The sequence below is a fragment of the Narcine bancroftii genome, chromosome 10 (genome assembly GCF_036971445.1).
Source record: "Narcine bancroftii isolate sNarBan1 chromosome 10, sNarBan1.hap1, whole genome shotgun sequence".
Lineage (NCBI taxonomy): Eukaryota > Metazoa > Chordata > Chondrichthyes > Torpediniformes > Narcinidae > Narcine > Narcine bancroftii.
The window spans coordinates 70588881-70604815 of record NC_091478.1 but is presented as its reverse complement, the minus strand read 5'-3'; the positions used below and the strand labels follow the sequence as shown (position 1 = coordinate 70604815).

General features: G+C 40.3%; 1 protein-coding gene across 9 annotated transcripts in view; it reads left to right on the top strand.

Moving 5' to 3' along the window:
* Nucleotides 1-15935, top strand: part of LOC138744724 (polyamine-modulated factor 1-binding protein 1) — a 640882-nt gene that overhangs the window by 521671 nt on the left and 103276 nt on the right. For all 9 annotated transcript variants that reach the window (XM_069901308.1, XM_069901306.1, XM_069901305.1 and 6 more), the window contains one exon: nucleotides 1523-1769. In XM_069901308.1, the coding sequence (XP_069757409.1) occupies nucleotides 1523-1769 (247 nt within the window). The remainder of the gene's footprint in view (nucleotides 1-1522; nucleotides 1770-15935) is intronic.

Below are 15935 nucleotides of genomic sequence, written 5' to 3'. Positions count from 1 at the left end.
GAATTATGTAATTAATATAAAACTGCATTGGGGTAGAAATTCATGCAAAACACTGCGTTGGATGCAATAGTTCATTAATGTCAGTAACTTCTGCCAGGCAAATGTCTTCAATGTTATGGTTCTGTTACACTCAGCAGGCTCTGATGGGCAGGGCACAATATTCCTATGCCCAACATCAGACTTATTCTGTGAGTTTTTCCAAGACAAGAGACAACATTAATGGACAGAATTTACAATTCAGGAATATTCTCAAATCTTTCTTAAAATGGAGCACATGGAAGCCCATTATAAATGGCAGCAGATCCTATATTGGACTCAGTAATCAAATTAAAACCCATCCATTTTACATGAACTCATCTTCGATCCCAGGAGAGTGTCTAAGATGATGCAATATTATTAGAGATAGAACTCAACATGCATGTACTTTTATAGTGTTTAGTGCAATATGCACAAGGATAAATTTCCACTCAAATGACTTTTGAGTGCATCATACTAGTAAGTGTTTTGAAAATATTAATTGATCTTCATGAATGTCGCAGATTTGAAATTATTCCTCCATGATGATAAATATTAATGTGAACTGCAAATGCAAAAAAATATGGAGATTCACAACAATATATTTTCATCCCAAAGGCAGAATCTCTCCAAAGGGTAGGGTCAACCTGCCTGTGGTGATGAACATTTCCATTAGACCAATTCCTGGAAAAAACTACTGAAAAACTCATTTATTCAAGTTTCTACCCTCTTTAGCAATGTGTGCTGCACTTCCCCCGAGAGTTCGTCTAATCCAGCCTTTGCTTATCTAATGATGTGGAAAAAGTTATTAGCAATTTAGCATAAACATTGGTCAAAGCTGATAGTAGCTGCAGGCAATTTGTGAGTAATTTGCTCTCCCGAAATTTTTTTCATTTATAATTACCAAGTAATATAAAACAGTACATTGGTAGCTCACTAAAGTAAAATAAAATTAACACATGGTGTGCTTTTCTAAAATATAGTCTTATTATATGTTTTTAATTTAGTCCAAATGAAAATATTCTACTGGCATTTCAGAAATATAACTGAATATTATCATAAAAAGCATGTGACAGGAGAAAAACTAGTAATCAAACCTTTTAGTTGAATAGGACCTTATTAAATATTATTGCTATGCTTTCATTTTAAAAGAAAATGTATATTGGCTTTCAACATCATCGGAGCAAAAAAAATTACTTCAATCCAACCTAATATATTAATGAATTTACTGCTGTTGCTTCGTATTTCAGAGCCGTGAGCTAGATCTGCTGGTGAGAACCTTCATCGTCAGCCTGGAGATGTTTTCTTAATTTGCTTCGTCTGTGTTAGTTGTGGTGTTTGAAGCTGTCTACTCACTTTGATGTATTTTTATTTAAGCTTTAATGCAGTCTCTGATGGGCATGATCAACTTTTGATCCAAGTGATTAAGTGCAGGTTTTGGGATGCTTAAATAATGCTCTTAGAAGTGGATTTATACTGAATGTACTCTCCATGGTTCCCACCAAAGGCAATACAGAAGAGAGATGACCTCTTGAGAAAGTCCGAAGCAGACCTGCTCCAGGCTCGTGATTGTATCAAAGGGAAAGGAAGAGAAATTGAGAAACAAGACAGCGTGGTGAAAGCCCTAACGAAGGATCTTCAGAGGCAGGACGAGGAAATTCAGCAAAAGGAAAACGATAACAATTCCATCAAGATGGAAAGAGGGCAGCTAAAGCAGGATCTACAAAAGACCAACAAACAATGCAGAGAATTTGGTAAGGCACTGAGATGTTCACAGTAACAATGCTAATGTGATATCTCATTCTGTGCATCTCGTCGTTTGTCAGGTGTTTTTATTATTGCTTCTAAATTATTTAAGTGAAACTCTATTTTCTGGAGGATTTTCTTCATGCTTAATTTTAAATAACTTAAGATTCTACTTCCAGATTTTTCCACTTTTTTTCATTATTTTTCCAATTTATTGAATTAATCATTTTCTAAAAATGTTGATACCTGATATCTTTCAAAATAATCCTCAGTCTTGCCATCAGTTTCATCAGGAAAAGGTCAAATTTTGTAATGAAAATCTGCCAGCAACTTCTGGAATGCAGTGAACACACAGATCCAGCAGATTTCCAATTGGCAACTCCTCAAGTTTTTTCAATACTGTAATTGTATATTTTGACTAAAACAACCTTTCAGTCAGTTCTTTCCAGTCTAAATACTCTTTTAACCATTTGGTGACTCATAATCATGACAGAGGAAACTTGCTTGTGCTAAAAATTATCTTTAAAAAGCATGAAACATGATTCCTTTTTGCTCTCTTTTATTTCTTAATCTTCACCTAATATTTCATTCCCTCTCTTTACGTTCCTGATTTGATATTGAACTTGTTCTACCTGTTCCTACACTCATTAAAGATTCTTGAGTCAGATTAGTTTGAGGTACACAGATGCTTCCCTCTTTCCAATGTGAGCCACATCTTCTGGAGTAGGTGAAAAAAAACTGCAGATGCTGGAAGTTCAAATTAAAAGCATAAAGTTCCTGAAACATTCAACCTGTTGAGCAACATCTTAGGAAAGAGAAACAGTTAAAATTTTGGGCATCTTAAATAATGGCCTTTCAGGTGAATTTCCACAGTACATAGTCTTCAGTTAATGTTTCTCTTTCAATAAGTGCCAACCAACCTGAGGAATATTTCCAATGTTTTCAAACCTGTGAAGGGTACCAGGCCATTTGGCAATTATTAACTTTAACAATCTATTTTATCTCTCCTCAAAAATCCACACTCGTATCTTTTAAGTGGCTGCTTCATTTCCAACTTTACTTGTGTTACTTTTGACAAATCTGTGTGCATCTTCTCTGCAACAAATGCTTGCCTTGGTTCTCCCACAGCGTTAAAATAGCCCTAATCAAAGTTGCAAATTATATATTAATTAACAGTACTCTCATTGTAAATTCTCATTAAACTCTTGGAACTAAGCTACAGAGTGTGCAACAAAGAATCTCAAAGACGTTGCCAGGTTTGGAGGGCTTGAGTTTTAAAGAGAAACTGGATAGGTTGAGACTATTTTCCTTGGAGCAAAGGTGCCTGACTGATGATCTTAAAGAAATACAAAAATTCATTAGGGCCGTAGATAGAGCGAATAGTCATAGTCTTCTCTCCAGGAGTGGAGAGATTAAAATAAGGTTTAAGGCAAGAAGCAAAAAGTTTAAAAGGAACAAAAGGGCATATTTTTCCCAAATAGAGTGTGGTGTGTCAATGGACAAGCTGTCAATGGAAGCTATAAAGGCAGGTACAATTATCACATTTAAAAGATATTTGGCGAGGTACAAGCCCAGAAAAGATTTAAAGGGACATGGGCTAAATGCAGACAAATGGAATTAGCTCAGGTTGGAACCTTGGTTGGCATGAATGAGTTGGGTTTAATGGTTCATTTGAGCCCATTCTTAGCTACTCCATGCCAATTTACATGTCTATCTAGACCATCTTCAATATTCTTCGTCTTTCCTTGGACCCTTTATTTTCTTATTAATCTTTTAGCAATTATTAACAATTGGTCAGGGTTCATGTATAATGTGATAACACCTAGCTTTACCATACTCGATGAGCTGTTAGGATGTTTGTACAACATTCAGCCTTCTTTGGGCTGAAGCATCCCTGTTCCAGTAATAGCTGTCCTCATCATGACACCTCCTTCTAACACACACAATTCCAATTCTAAACCCCACTGTCTTATTTCCTTTGGCCAAGCTTTTGTGCATCACCAGTAACATTAGCTCATTAGTCCATCGTCATTTTGAACTGATTATAATGCTGCTAAGTACCCTTGCATGTCCCTCCAGGTCAATAAATAAGGGGAAATTGTTGATTTTGTACTATGCCTTTGATCACATAATTTGTATCTGAGGTTCTAAAGTTACCATTCCTTAAGAAAGCATTTTTAATGTAAGGATTCATATTCAATAGCGTGAACACCAAACCAGGGGAATGCTCTATCCTGGAAGATGTTAAGTTTCTCAATGAATCAACACTTGGATAAATCTTTGCTGGTGATGACAGGCCTATGGTGAGCAAAGGAGAGTCTACCCTGCTCTGATAAGTGAATCAATTCTGCTTCTGGTCAAGGATAATCCAAGCAATGTTCACAGTGAATGTAAGGGTTAAAATGACTTGTAAACATATTTTTGCAAGAAACCAGCAGCTAAAATTTTGTCTTCGAATTCCATGAGTATGTTAGTTACAGCCTTTATGCCAAGGTATTTTTCTGCATGGTGGAGAAAAACAATTTAGGTTTTAATTCAGAGCAAAATGAAGACGGACTGGTCGATTCTTTTTGACCATTCTTTTGAATGTATTAATATTTTATTGTCTGTCTTATTAATTGTTTTACGTATAGTTTAATTGATTTAAGAGTTCTTATCACATAAAGTTTCAAATAAAGAGTAGAAAAGCTCAATGCTACTTTAGAACAGACTTCTCACTTAACAAATCAAAACAACTCCGTCTGTATACTGTTCGAGCGATTATAAAGGAAGATAGTCCCAATAGTGAAGGATTTGCAAAGACTGAGTGACTGGACTCTTTTGTTGAAGATGGTTCAGAAGATAAGTTGGTAAAAACCTGACTTTCTTCAGGCCAAGCCTTGATACTTTCTTAATATTGGTTCCGAACATAGAATATTACAGCACAGTACAGGCCCTTTGGTCCTCAATGTTGAGCTGGCCTGTATAAACCAACTTAAAGAAATTAAACTTTCCGATCTCTATTTTTCTTCCATCCATGTGCCTATGCAAGAGCCTTTTAAATACCCCTATTATACCAACCTCTACCACCACCCCTAGCAATGCATTCCAGGCACCCACTACTCTCTGTGTAAAAATACTTACCCCTGACGTCTCCTCTAAACTTTCCTGGTCTCATCTTGTACAAATTTCCTCTGGTATTTGCTATTCTCACCCCAGGATAAAGGTACTAGCTGTCTAGCTGATCTATGCCTTTTCTAATCTTGAACACCTCTATTAAGTCATCTCTCATCCTTCTTCACTCCAAAGAGAAAAGCATTGGTTCTTATAACCTTGCCTGATAAGACAAGTTCTCCAATCCAGACATCATTGTGGTAAATCTCCTCTGCCCTCTCCATAGCTTCCTGTGTAATGAGGCAACCAGAACTAAACAGAGCAAATTTAGATTGGACACACTGCTCCATTATTGAGAGACTAGGAGTTACAGAAGAGTACAAACCTAACGGATTGATATAAAAAATAATGATAAAAGCAAATTGAATGTTACCTCTATTTCAGCCAATATATAAAATATTTATCTAGTAAAATTTATCTTTTATAGCCTTTGTTGACATGTAATCTGTCCTTTTCTCATAAATTTGCAAAATCCAACTAAATTTTGACCTTTACTTTAAAAGTCTCTTCATACCAATACTCCTACCTACTGTTAGGTCTGCTTTGTTCATGAATGAGTGAGACAAACACCAGGCTGAGTCGAAATCAGGGTTCTTTGTTCTTTATTACCGGATTGTAACACTTGCGACCAACCATGTTAGTCGGAGAATGCATTCTGCCGTTATCAGCAAAATGGTGATTTTTTATACCCTTGGATACATGCTTAGAACATCATCATATCATTACTTGTCCAATGACTAAAACTGTTGCTATCCTTTCCCTGCTAGCTTCCTGCCTCTCAATCCATCAATGTCTCTCTTATCTTGTAAGTACAAGGATGCATTTACATCTTGTTACAGCCCTGTACAGGGCAGGGTAACTCCTTACACATTCCCATCTCATGATGTTTTACCTTACAATCCCTCCTTTGTCCTCTTTAGAGGACAATCTCGCCCTGACTATGCTACCACCGCGTTACATTAGTTCGCCTATTATTGCCAAGCTCTATACGGGTTCTGTTCACAGGGTAGTTCGGCTGGTGGGCGAGGGCTCCCCCAACCCTCCTTTGCGTACACCCCCCATCCGTCACCCCGATCCCATTGCCCGTTTACAAGTTTCATCCCATTTGCCCCCAAGCAAAAAACTAGCTAACCCCCCGTACATTAGTAAATTCCCAAGTTAACATATGGTCTACAATCTAATTCATAATACTTGTTCTACAATCTGATTAATAATGTTTGTGTTACAATCAATGTTATAATATTTGGGTTACAAGCAAGGTTAAAATTATATGTGTAACAATCTAATTCACAATCCCTCCTTCCCATCACATTCCCCTTCAGACTCCAGATCGATCTCAGCAACTTTCTCCGCCTCCTGTAATGTGAGATAGTCTTGCTCCACAGCCTGCACAGCTTGATATTTCGGAGGCAGTTCATCACGGTCAGCAAAGGCTGTCTCTATGGTCCTCGTGACCAGCGTTCGAATGCATGGAATACAACAACAGCCACAAGTGATAAAAATTGATACAGAAATGAACAAACCCAGCAAAAGTTGTCCTAACAATGTGCTCCATCTCCCAAACACTCCCTGTAACCAGGATAAAACAGGATTGGAGACTCCAGACTGGGCTTTTAATTCTTTCGCCAATGCCCTAAGTTTCGTTAACCCCTTAGTGAGTGATCCATCTGGCCCTGTGTTATTAGAGATAGAAGTGCAGCATAGATCTCCAAACATAGCACACACTCCACCTTTCTCTGCCAGGACCATATCAATCGCTATCGTATTCTGAAGTGTCATAAGGGAAGTTTCTGACAGTTGTTGATGTATTGCCTCAACAACGTCCCTGGTCAAATTTGCAAGGCGCTGGACATTATAGTGAATAAGGTTGATCCTATTAACATTCTTATTTACAGTGATGGGAAATATTGCACTAAAAACAGGAAAGCTTTCAAACCCAGCTGCAATCTCATCGGCTAATTTAAATTCGTCCGGAATATTCCGGGCTTGGCCAATGGCATCAATCCATACCCCATCAGGGTTCCTTCCTCCCGGCCCCAAGAGTCCAACACTCCTCCTTTTTCTCCACAGCCAACTCTCTGTGTGGCGCAATTCTAGGGAATCCTCATCTCCCTCCTGCCTTTTGACAATCAGCACTGGCGCATTAAGGGTTACTAGAGCACACCGACCATCCCAGTTAGCGGGGAGTCAGTTGTACAGCACTCTTCCTCCACAAAACTCATCTGTGTAGTCATTCAATCTGCTACAAGTCTCCTTAGTTTCAGATTCATTTTTTTTGTTATGGGACCTCAAAATCATCCCCTGTATATGTTCATGATAACCAGTAACCTGTTTGGCTGCCCTGTCAGGCACCCATGTGGCGTTTTCCCTGCTAATAGTAGGTCGTCTACATACTGAATCAGTGTAACATCTTCCAGGAGCTTTAATTTCATTAGGATTTCGCTAAGGGCCTGATTGAACAGTCCTGGACTGTCCTTATAACCCTGAGGTAATCTAGTGTATGTGTACCGATGTGCTTGGTAAGGGAAAGTTAACCAGTCTTGCCATTCCTCAGCTAAATTCAAGCAGAAGAATGCGTTTGCCAGATCAATGACAGTATAGTATTCGTGCTCCGGACTCAGAGCCCTAAGTGCTACATATGGGTCTGGGACTGGTCTCCCGATGGTCTTGGTAGCCAAGTTAATCTCCCGGAGGTCGTGTACCATCCTCCAGTCTTTTCTACCCTGTTTGGGAACAGGCATGATGGGCGTGTTCCACATACTGTCAGGTGCCGCCCTTAAAACCCCTGACTCCATTAACCCTTCTATCGTTCCTTTAATACCCTCCTCCTGACTGGGCGACAAGCGGTATTGTTTTCTCCATATTGGTTTCTGCCCGGGGTTGGCCAATTCTAGAAATACCTCACCTTTTATTACTCCCACATCATAGGGCCCCGTTGTCCATATATGTGGACTCAGATTAGAAAGATATTTGTCTGAGTCTCTGTGATCAATATTTTCTCCTTCTATGGCTCGGTCTCTTTCTACTTTCTCATTCACTACCTGGTCCCATGCTTCAATATTCAGTCTGACAAATTTTCCTCCCTCCGAGGTGGAATATCCCGGGATTTCTGTCTGCCTGTATTCACACCCTATCGCTTCCTTTACCATCGGACCCAGCTGTCGAGCGTGATGATCTTTGTCAATACCCAAGGTCACATGAGGCACACTTTCTACTCCTAAGCAGAACCACTCCATTTGTTCTTCTGTCATGACAACCATAGCAGCTATTCCCTCCTTACCTACAAAGATAAATGGACAATGTATCGTTTCTGTCTTCCCTTCTTTTAGAGAGTCCCACCTCTCCTCATATTCCTGGTCCGCGTGGATGGTGTAGTTTAATGTAACATGCATAGGATCTAGTGGATAATGGTAATCCCCATACCGAGGAATACTGGCCCTCCACTCAAAAAACTGTTTAATCAGCCCTGGGCCTGGTTCATCATACAGTAGCCGACTCCAGAAAATACTAACCTCCACAGAGTCATCTGAAGCGTTAGATGGGGTCATTACTATAAACTGTCCTCCCCTTCTTATTGTATCCCCTGGGTATGTTAACCGAAGGCCCTTCTCAGAACATTGTATGGTTATTCCTAGTTTGGTAAGAATGTCCCTTGCTAATAAATTAATGGGGCAACTTGGCACAACCAGGACAGGCGTTTTAACCCTTTGTCGTCCAAATGTCATGTCGATGTTATCTGTATAGGGCTGTGTTTCCCTTATCCCGGAGAATCCTATTGTAGATAATGTTTTGCCCGAAAATGTGCTCCCTGGGGGTTTTTTAATCACTGTCGTAACTGCTGCCCCTGTGTCAACCATAAATTCAATTTTTTCTCCATTTACCGTCCCCCAAATTTTTGGTGGCTCCCAGGGAGGCGTGATTTTTGATTCTCCTGGGCACCGTCAATAATCAAATTCAGCACCTTCCTCAATATAGTCATTACACTGAGGTGCCTGGACTTGTTGATCACTCTGCCACCCCCCGATTCTCTGGGGCCCATCAATGTGTCCACCCCTACCCCTTGCTTGTCCTCTTAAGTTTCCTCCTCTTCCCCGATAGCCTCTAATAGAGGGTAATCTTTTTCCCCTTGCTCTCCCAGCCTCCGGACAGTTCCGCTGGTAGTGTCCAGGATTTTGGCAGTACCAGCATACTGCATGTTCCCCTCTATACATTGTACCTAGCTGTCTTTCCCAACCATTTCTTACTTGGGGTCCCGGATTTATCACTGGCCCCATGACCTGTGGGACTATCTGTTGGGCCGCTAATTTAACCCCTATATGTTCTATGGCTCTCACCAATTTATCGGTTGTTTTGTCCACCTCCTTCTGGGACGCACTTTCTGACTTAGCATGCTCTGATTGACGATGTCGTTTGATTGCATGTGTCAGGTGTCTTTTCCACAAATCCTCTGACATTGTCTCTACTCCCACAATGTCCCTTAATTTTGCTTGAACCGTAGCAGGTAGTCCGTTTATTATCCCATTACGAAAGTGAGCCCTTCCTAAGGGGCTGTGGTCGGGTCTTTCTCCAGTCCCTGTTTCCCATAAGTCCCATGCTCGAGTGAAATACTCGTGTGCAGTCTCTCCTTCCTTTAGTTGAAGGGTTACCAAGGCATCCAAACTATAGGGTGTAGGAAATGTTTCTCTAAGTGCTTCCCAAAATTTATTCCGAAGTGGGTTAAATTCTATTTCATCCCCCAATTTACTGCTTCTTACAATTTTCTCTATTTGCTTCAGGGCCCCTTCTGCCTTTAATTTTATCATGATAGTTCTGACATCTGCGAGTGCTAATTGTTCTTGGCAGGTTTCTCGCTCAAAACAAGAAATCCATGGACTAGCCCCATTACTCAACGGAGGTAGTTTTTTCATTAAACTCTCTAAGTCCATTCGTGACCAGGGTACATATTTTTGAGTTCCCCGTCCCGTGATCAGTAATGGGCATTGATATCTCAATTTTGGGGATTTCTGCTCCTTCTTTACTCTTGGCATGCATTTATTTATCCCACCTTGTTCTGACTCTTCTTCGTCACTGTCACTGTCCCTATCAGCTTCCAATGTCTCAGGGTCAAAGGTATATTGGTCACGTTCATCTCTAAGATAATCTTTTCGGCCATAGTTTAGTTGTTTCACATCTTTCTCTTTTGTCCTAACTATGTCCAGGTAGGCATGTCTATTTTTCTCCCTCCCGAGTCTTTTCCTTCTACTTTCCTCCCATGGTGGATCGTATCTCGTTTCCTCATCTGTACTACACTTTTCGTCCTTTACTCCTATTACCATTCCTTCAGCTTTAATTTCTCCTGACAGTGTTGTAGTTATCTTTTCCACTTCCTTCAATACACCTACCATTAATTCTTTTTGATCCTCACTGATCTGCCCCAGCACATTAATATCTCTGGTTAAGTTTTTAATGTTATCCTGAACCTTTTTCATGTTCCATTTCTGTATCTCTAACTCCTTTTCTATTTTCTTGGACTCCAGAGGGGTCTCTACATCTATTACTCCCCCTTCTATTTTTATTAAAGGGGCCTGTACCTCGTCTGATGTGTCCCTATTCCCGAGGTTCTTGTCACACCCCAGTGTCTCAATATCTGGATATAAGGGACGTGACTCCAGGATCCCATCTGGGGTGCCAGGGGCACCTTGTGACTCCACATATGCATAGGGCGGGGGTCTACAAGCTATTTCTACAGGGGCCATAATAGGTGGGTTATCAGGGAGACCAAATTCTTCGAATATAGCTAGGACATCGCGGTACTGCATCTCCTTGTCTCTCACCCTCTTTTTTGCTGACTCGCGATTAAAGATTTTGTTTTCTGTGTCCCGTTTTGTTTAATTGTATAAGACTCACTTATAAATGATTTATTGTCAGAGTACATACATGACATCACATACATCCAGAGACTATGAGAGAGAGAGAGAGAGAGAGAGAGAGAGAGCATAGCGAGAGAAAGAGATAGAGAGGCAGATACACAGAGCACAAGAGATAGAGAGAGAAAATGCCTTGCACTGGCCCCACTGGGAGAAAAGTCTTCAGATTAACACTTTCGTTTCAAAGGTTTTAAAAGGTTCTCATCCTGTGATCACTGGTCTGGATCAGATTGGGTCTCCCACCACTGGGAACTATCACTCCTTCCTTCCCTCCCACCTCGAGTGAGCTACACGTCAGCCCACAATGTCTGCCCTGATCCCGCAATGGTGGGGGTGCGGGAAAGAGGGAGGGAGAGAGGATAAAACAGGATCCCATTTGATGCGGAGCTGGAATTGTGGGCACAAAATTAAAACCAAATTGTATTTCTCTGCCCTGCCCAACCTGGGGATTTCAGGGCAGCACCGCCACAGATTGGGATTGGGAGGGGGAGTGGGTGAGAGAGGAGGGGGGGGGAGAAGAGAGAGAGGGGGAGAGAAGAGAGAGGGGGGGAGAGAAGAGAGAGGGGGGAGGGTGAAAGGAGGGAGGGAGAGAGCAAACCCGGACACTTCGTGGCTGGAAACTGGAAACAGGCACTTTTCCTTTCCCTTCTGTGTTTTGTTTCTTCCAGCTTATCTAAGCCTCTACGTTTTAAAAATTTTTTTTTTCCTCACCTGTCAGGAACATCTCAGTGCCCCCGGGTAACCAACCCCTCTTCCTCCAGCGGTCTACACATTTTCGGAGCATTTTTTGTTTTTCCAATGCCGCATTACTGGTATTTCGCTCCTCTAATTCCTGATTAATTTCCTTAATAACTTGGTCAAAAGTCTTAGCAGGCAACTGTACAGCCATAGCTGCGGGACCGCTTTCTAATGCCTGTTTTAATTTAGGTTTTTGTCCGTTTAGGGGATCTATGTCAACGAAAATTGCTTTTAAAAATGTCTCCTTGCAAGCTGGATGACTAATATCTTTTAAAGGAACAGTCTAAGTCTTGTCCTCCAATTGACTTCAGACTGTCCTGTATACTCTGATTGCTCGTTTTCCACTCTCTGTTTTCCCAAAGGGGTCTGAAAGTTAAATTACAACTAGAAAACCAAATATTTGGGCTATACTTTTGTCCTGTTTCCCTGCACCAATCTATGAATTTACGTAACTTTATCTCCTTGGTGATGTTGGGAATACCCTCATTTAACTTATCAAAAGTATTTCGAATAAACTGGGTGTCTCTTAGGAGTTTGTCAACTTTTTCATTAATATCTCCTACCTGATCCGGACACAGCTGTCGCAGCCTTCTGTCGTCGTTCTTGTTCACCAGGCAGGCGTCCCTGAGTACTTTTTTTGTTGTCTCAAGGTCTCTAGTGTCTGCTGTGGTATTCCACCACGGCGAATTGGGGAAATAAATTCTTAACTTCTCAAGTGTACAGACATTATCATACCTACCGGACATTTATAAGTCAGTCTCTCAGATACAATTGAGGCCAATAAGCCTGAACCTTTGTTTTCTTTCAAAGCCCAACCTTCACGTGGGAGATTTCTCCTCTTAATAACCAGTTTAGGGCAGAAAACTCAGGTCCTCAATTGTTTATAGACCACCTTCTCACTCTATTGGACTTTGCAACGACACAATAAAGACTTTTAAACTCTAGTAGTTTCTTGCGAAGCACTTAATAAATGCCATTCAAACACCTTAAGGACTTTTATCTTGTCTGTAATCACTTACGTGTTACAATCCTGGCATGCGACCTTCAATTGTGGTCGTCTAATTTGTCCGATCTCCAGTTCTTACTGACAATCATAAAGATTTTTAAAAAAAAAGAGAATTTTGTTAAAACAGGCTTCTCTGGACCTTTTTATCAGCCGGCTGAGATGATTGTCAGAAAAAACAGAAACCGTCGTCCAGCGTTCACTCACCCATCACGTCGGGGTCACCAAATTGTTAGGTCTGCTTTGTTCATGAATGAGTGAGACAAACACCAGGCTGAGTCGAAATCAGGGTTCTTTGTTCTTTATTACCGGATTGTAACACTTGCGACCAACCATGTTAGTCGGAGAATGCATTCTGCCGTTATCAGCAAAATGGTGATTTTTTTATACCCTTGGATACATGCTTAGAACATCATCATATCATTACTTGTCCAATGACTAAAACTGTTGCTATCCTTTCCCTGCTAGCTTCCTGCCTCTCAATCCATCAATGTCTCTCTTATCTTGTAAGTACAAGGATGCATTTACATCTTGTTACAGCCCTGTACAGGGCAGGGTAACTCCTTACACATTCCCATCTCATGATGTTTTACCTTACACTACCCATCTTCATCCCCTAAAACTTCCTAGAATTATTCTTCCTGTCATTGGCTTGTAGCATGCTGAATTAAAAAAATTATCAGTATGCAATTTAAGAATTTTTGTTCCCTGAACATCTTTTATGTAATATAATCCCAGTTAACATAGCAGAAATTGAAATCTCTACCTAATGTTTTTGCATTGATCAAAAATTTGCTTACTTGTACATTTGTTCTTTTGCAATTTTCTTAAGACTATTGTGTGATTTAATTTCACTTCTGACAGTGTGATAAGTTTATCATAAGACACCTAGCCCAGTGAGAAAGATTCTTCTGTGAGCAGACCAATAGGTCTAGTATTATATGCGCAGTATTATAGAGCATAATATTACACAGAAAAGGAAGATCAGTTAGCAACAAGCAAGGACAGTATGAAGGCACTGTTATGTGTTTGTTCAGAGCCTGATGGCTTCAGGGAAGAAACTGATTTTATGCCTGTTGGCATATGTTTTCATTCACTTTACCCTTCTCCTCAATGGGAGGAGGGAAAAGAGTATGAATACAATCTGCACTTTTTTAACTTTCTGTACTTGCATAAATCTGTGGTTCTTCAAACTCATGGTTGTTTCTGGAACATAAGCCCCACGCCCACAAAAGTTGAGGGTTTATTGTAAAGCTGTGGGAAACTACACGTGTCTTTTTCAACATTTTAGATAGATGAGTGCTCAGTATAAACTTGCACAATAGCCAAAGGGAGTAAAACACAAAAGTCTGCAGATGCAATGATTGAAGTCAAAACATAAAGCTGGAGAAACTCAGCAGTTCAAACAGTGTACTTTATATAGCAAAGATAAAGCTACATAACCAATATTTCAGGCTTAAGCCTTTCAACACAGTATGAGCAAAATGTAGGCAGGCACTAGAATAAAGTGATGGGGGGGGTAGAGGGCAGGGGTAATAGATGGATAAGGGAGGGAGGGCACAACAGAAAACATGGAGAAAGGGAATGGCTCTGTGAGTGGAGAAGGAAAGTGGTAGAGAGCTAGAGGAAAAGATTCAGAGGGATGGGAAAGAGAGGGAGAGTGGTCTAATTTTGTTTTAATAGCCAAACAAAGGGATATTTTTGGAAGGATGTTTGAAATAGCAATTGGTGGAAATTGATGTATGTATATTCAGCTTCAAAGCAGATGGCAACTTCATCTTGTGACTGGATGTAATACTATACCATTTTTAAAATATTTAATTCAATCTAAACTAAAATTTTAAATATTTCTACAATGACTATTATCTTAGTCATATCTATATTTTAGCTATTTGATATCCAGAAACTAACAATTATCTGTAACAATCTGAAATGAGAGAAAAATTAGATTTTTCCAAAATACTCCAAATCATGGTGCAAGGCAGATTCTGGTCTAGACTATATTCGAGATAGAGCCAGATTTATCAGATTCACACCTGAAGAAGGGCTCTGGCCTGAAATATCAGCAGCTTTTTGCTTTCCATTGGTGCTGCATCTCCTGCAATACACAAATATGCTGCAGAAACTCAGCAAGTCACATAGCATCCACATGAAGGAAAAGGTAACCAAGGTTTCAGGCCGAGGTCCTTCATTCTTGCCTGCTGAATTTCTCCAGCACTTCTGTGTATTGAGTCAGATTTATTTCATTTGCCAAAATACATGACATTATCAAACACTTATATTGATAACATCGAATTGCAGGTGCATCTTCACCAGAATGGCTGCATCTACCTTCCCTATATGCTCTCTGTCCTTGTGGAGGGTCCTGACCTGAAATGTCAACAATTCCTTTTCCCACATAGATTCTGCTTGACTCTCAGCGATTTGTTGCTTGCTTCAGATTCCAGTATTTGTTGTTACTCGTATCTTGCAATTTTGCTTATAATGAACTGCAGCATTGAAATAATATTGAAAATGGGTATTGCATGATTGGCATTCTGGACAAAATACCAAGGTAATTCTGTATGAAACTGATCAATGAAGTTACAGGGAGATGTCTCCTAATCTGCAATGTGATAGGGGTAATCTGTGACCAGAATTAATAGTGCAGGTAGTCCAAGTTATGATCGCGTGCACATACAACCAAATTTCTTTTAAAAATGCGCGTTTGCGCATGCACAACATAGCGCTCTACTGTATAAGGCCGTGTGTGCAGTCGCCATTCTGTAGTTGCGCTAGAAACATGGCTAAGCAAGAGGAAAAGCTGAATGAGCAGCTAAGAGACCAAGGAAAACCATAACTTTGGAAGTAACAATGAAAGCCATTAACCCACATGACCAAGGAAGAAAGGTCAATGATATTGCACACAGCCTACAATTGTCGGATTCCACCGTGTCGACGATTTTAAAGGATGCAGAGAGAATACACAAGGGTGTAAGAGGATCTGTAAGTTTGAAGAGCACAATTTTAATTAAGTGATGGCAAGGGCCCATTCACGAGATGGAGAAATTATTGATGGTGTGGTTGGAAGACCTGATTCAGAAACGCCTGCCACTGAATTTAAGGATGATTCAGACAAAGGCTAGAAATCTTTTCGAGACATTGAAGGAGCGAGTGGGAAAAAGGAGCCACCAAAAAGTTCATTGAAAGTCTGGATGAGTTCATCTGTGATGGCGGTTGTCAACCAGAGCACATTTTCAATGTGGACAAAATGGGACTTTTTTTGGAAGAGGATGCCAGAACAAACTTACAAGCTTGCATGATGTCAGGATTTAAAGCATTTAAGCATCGAGTGACCTTGTTACTGGGAGGTAATGTATATGGTTTTAAGATGA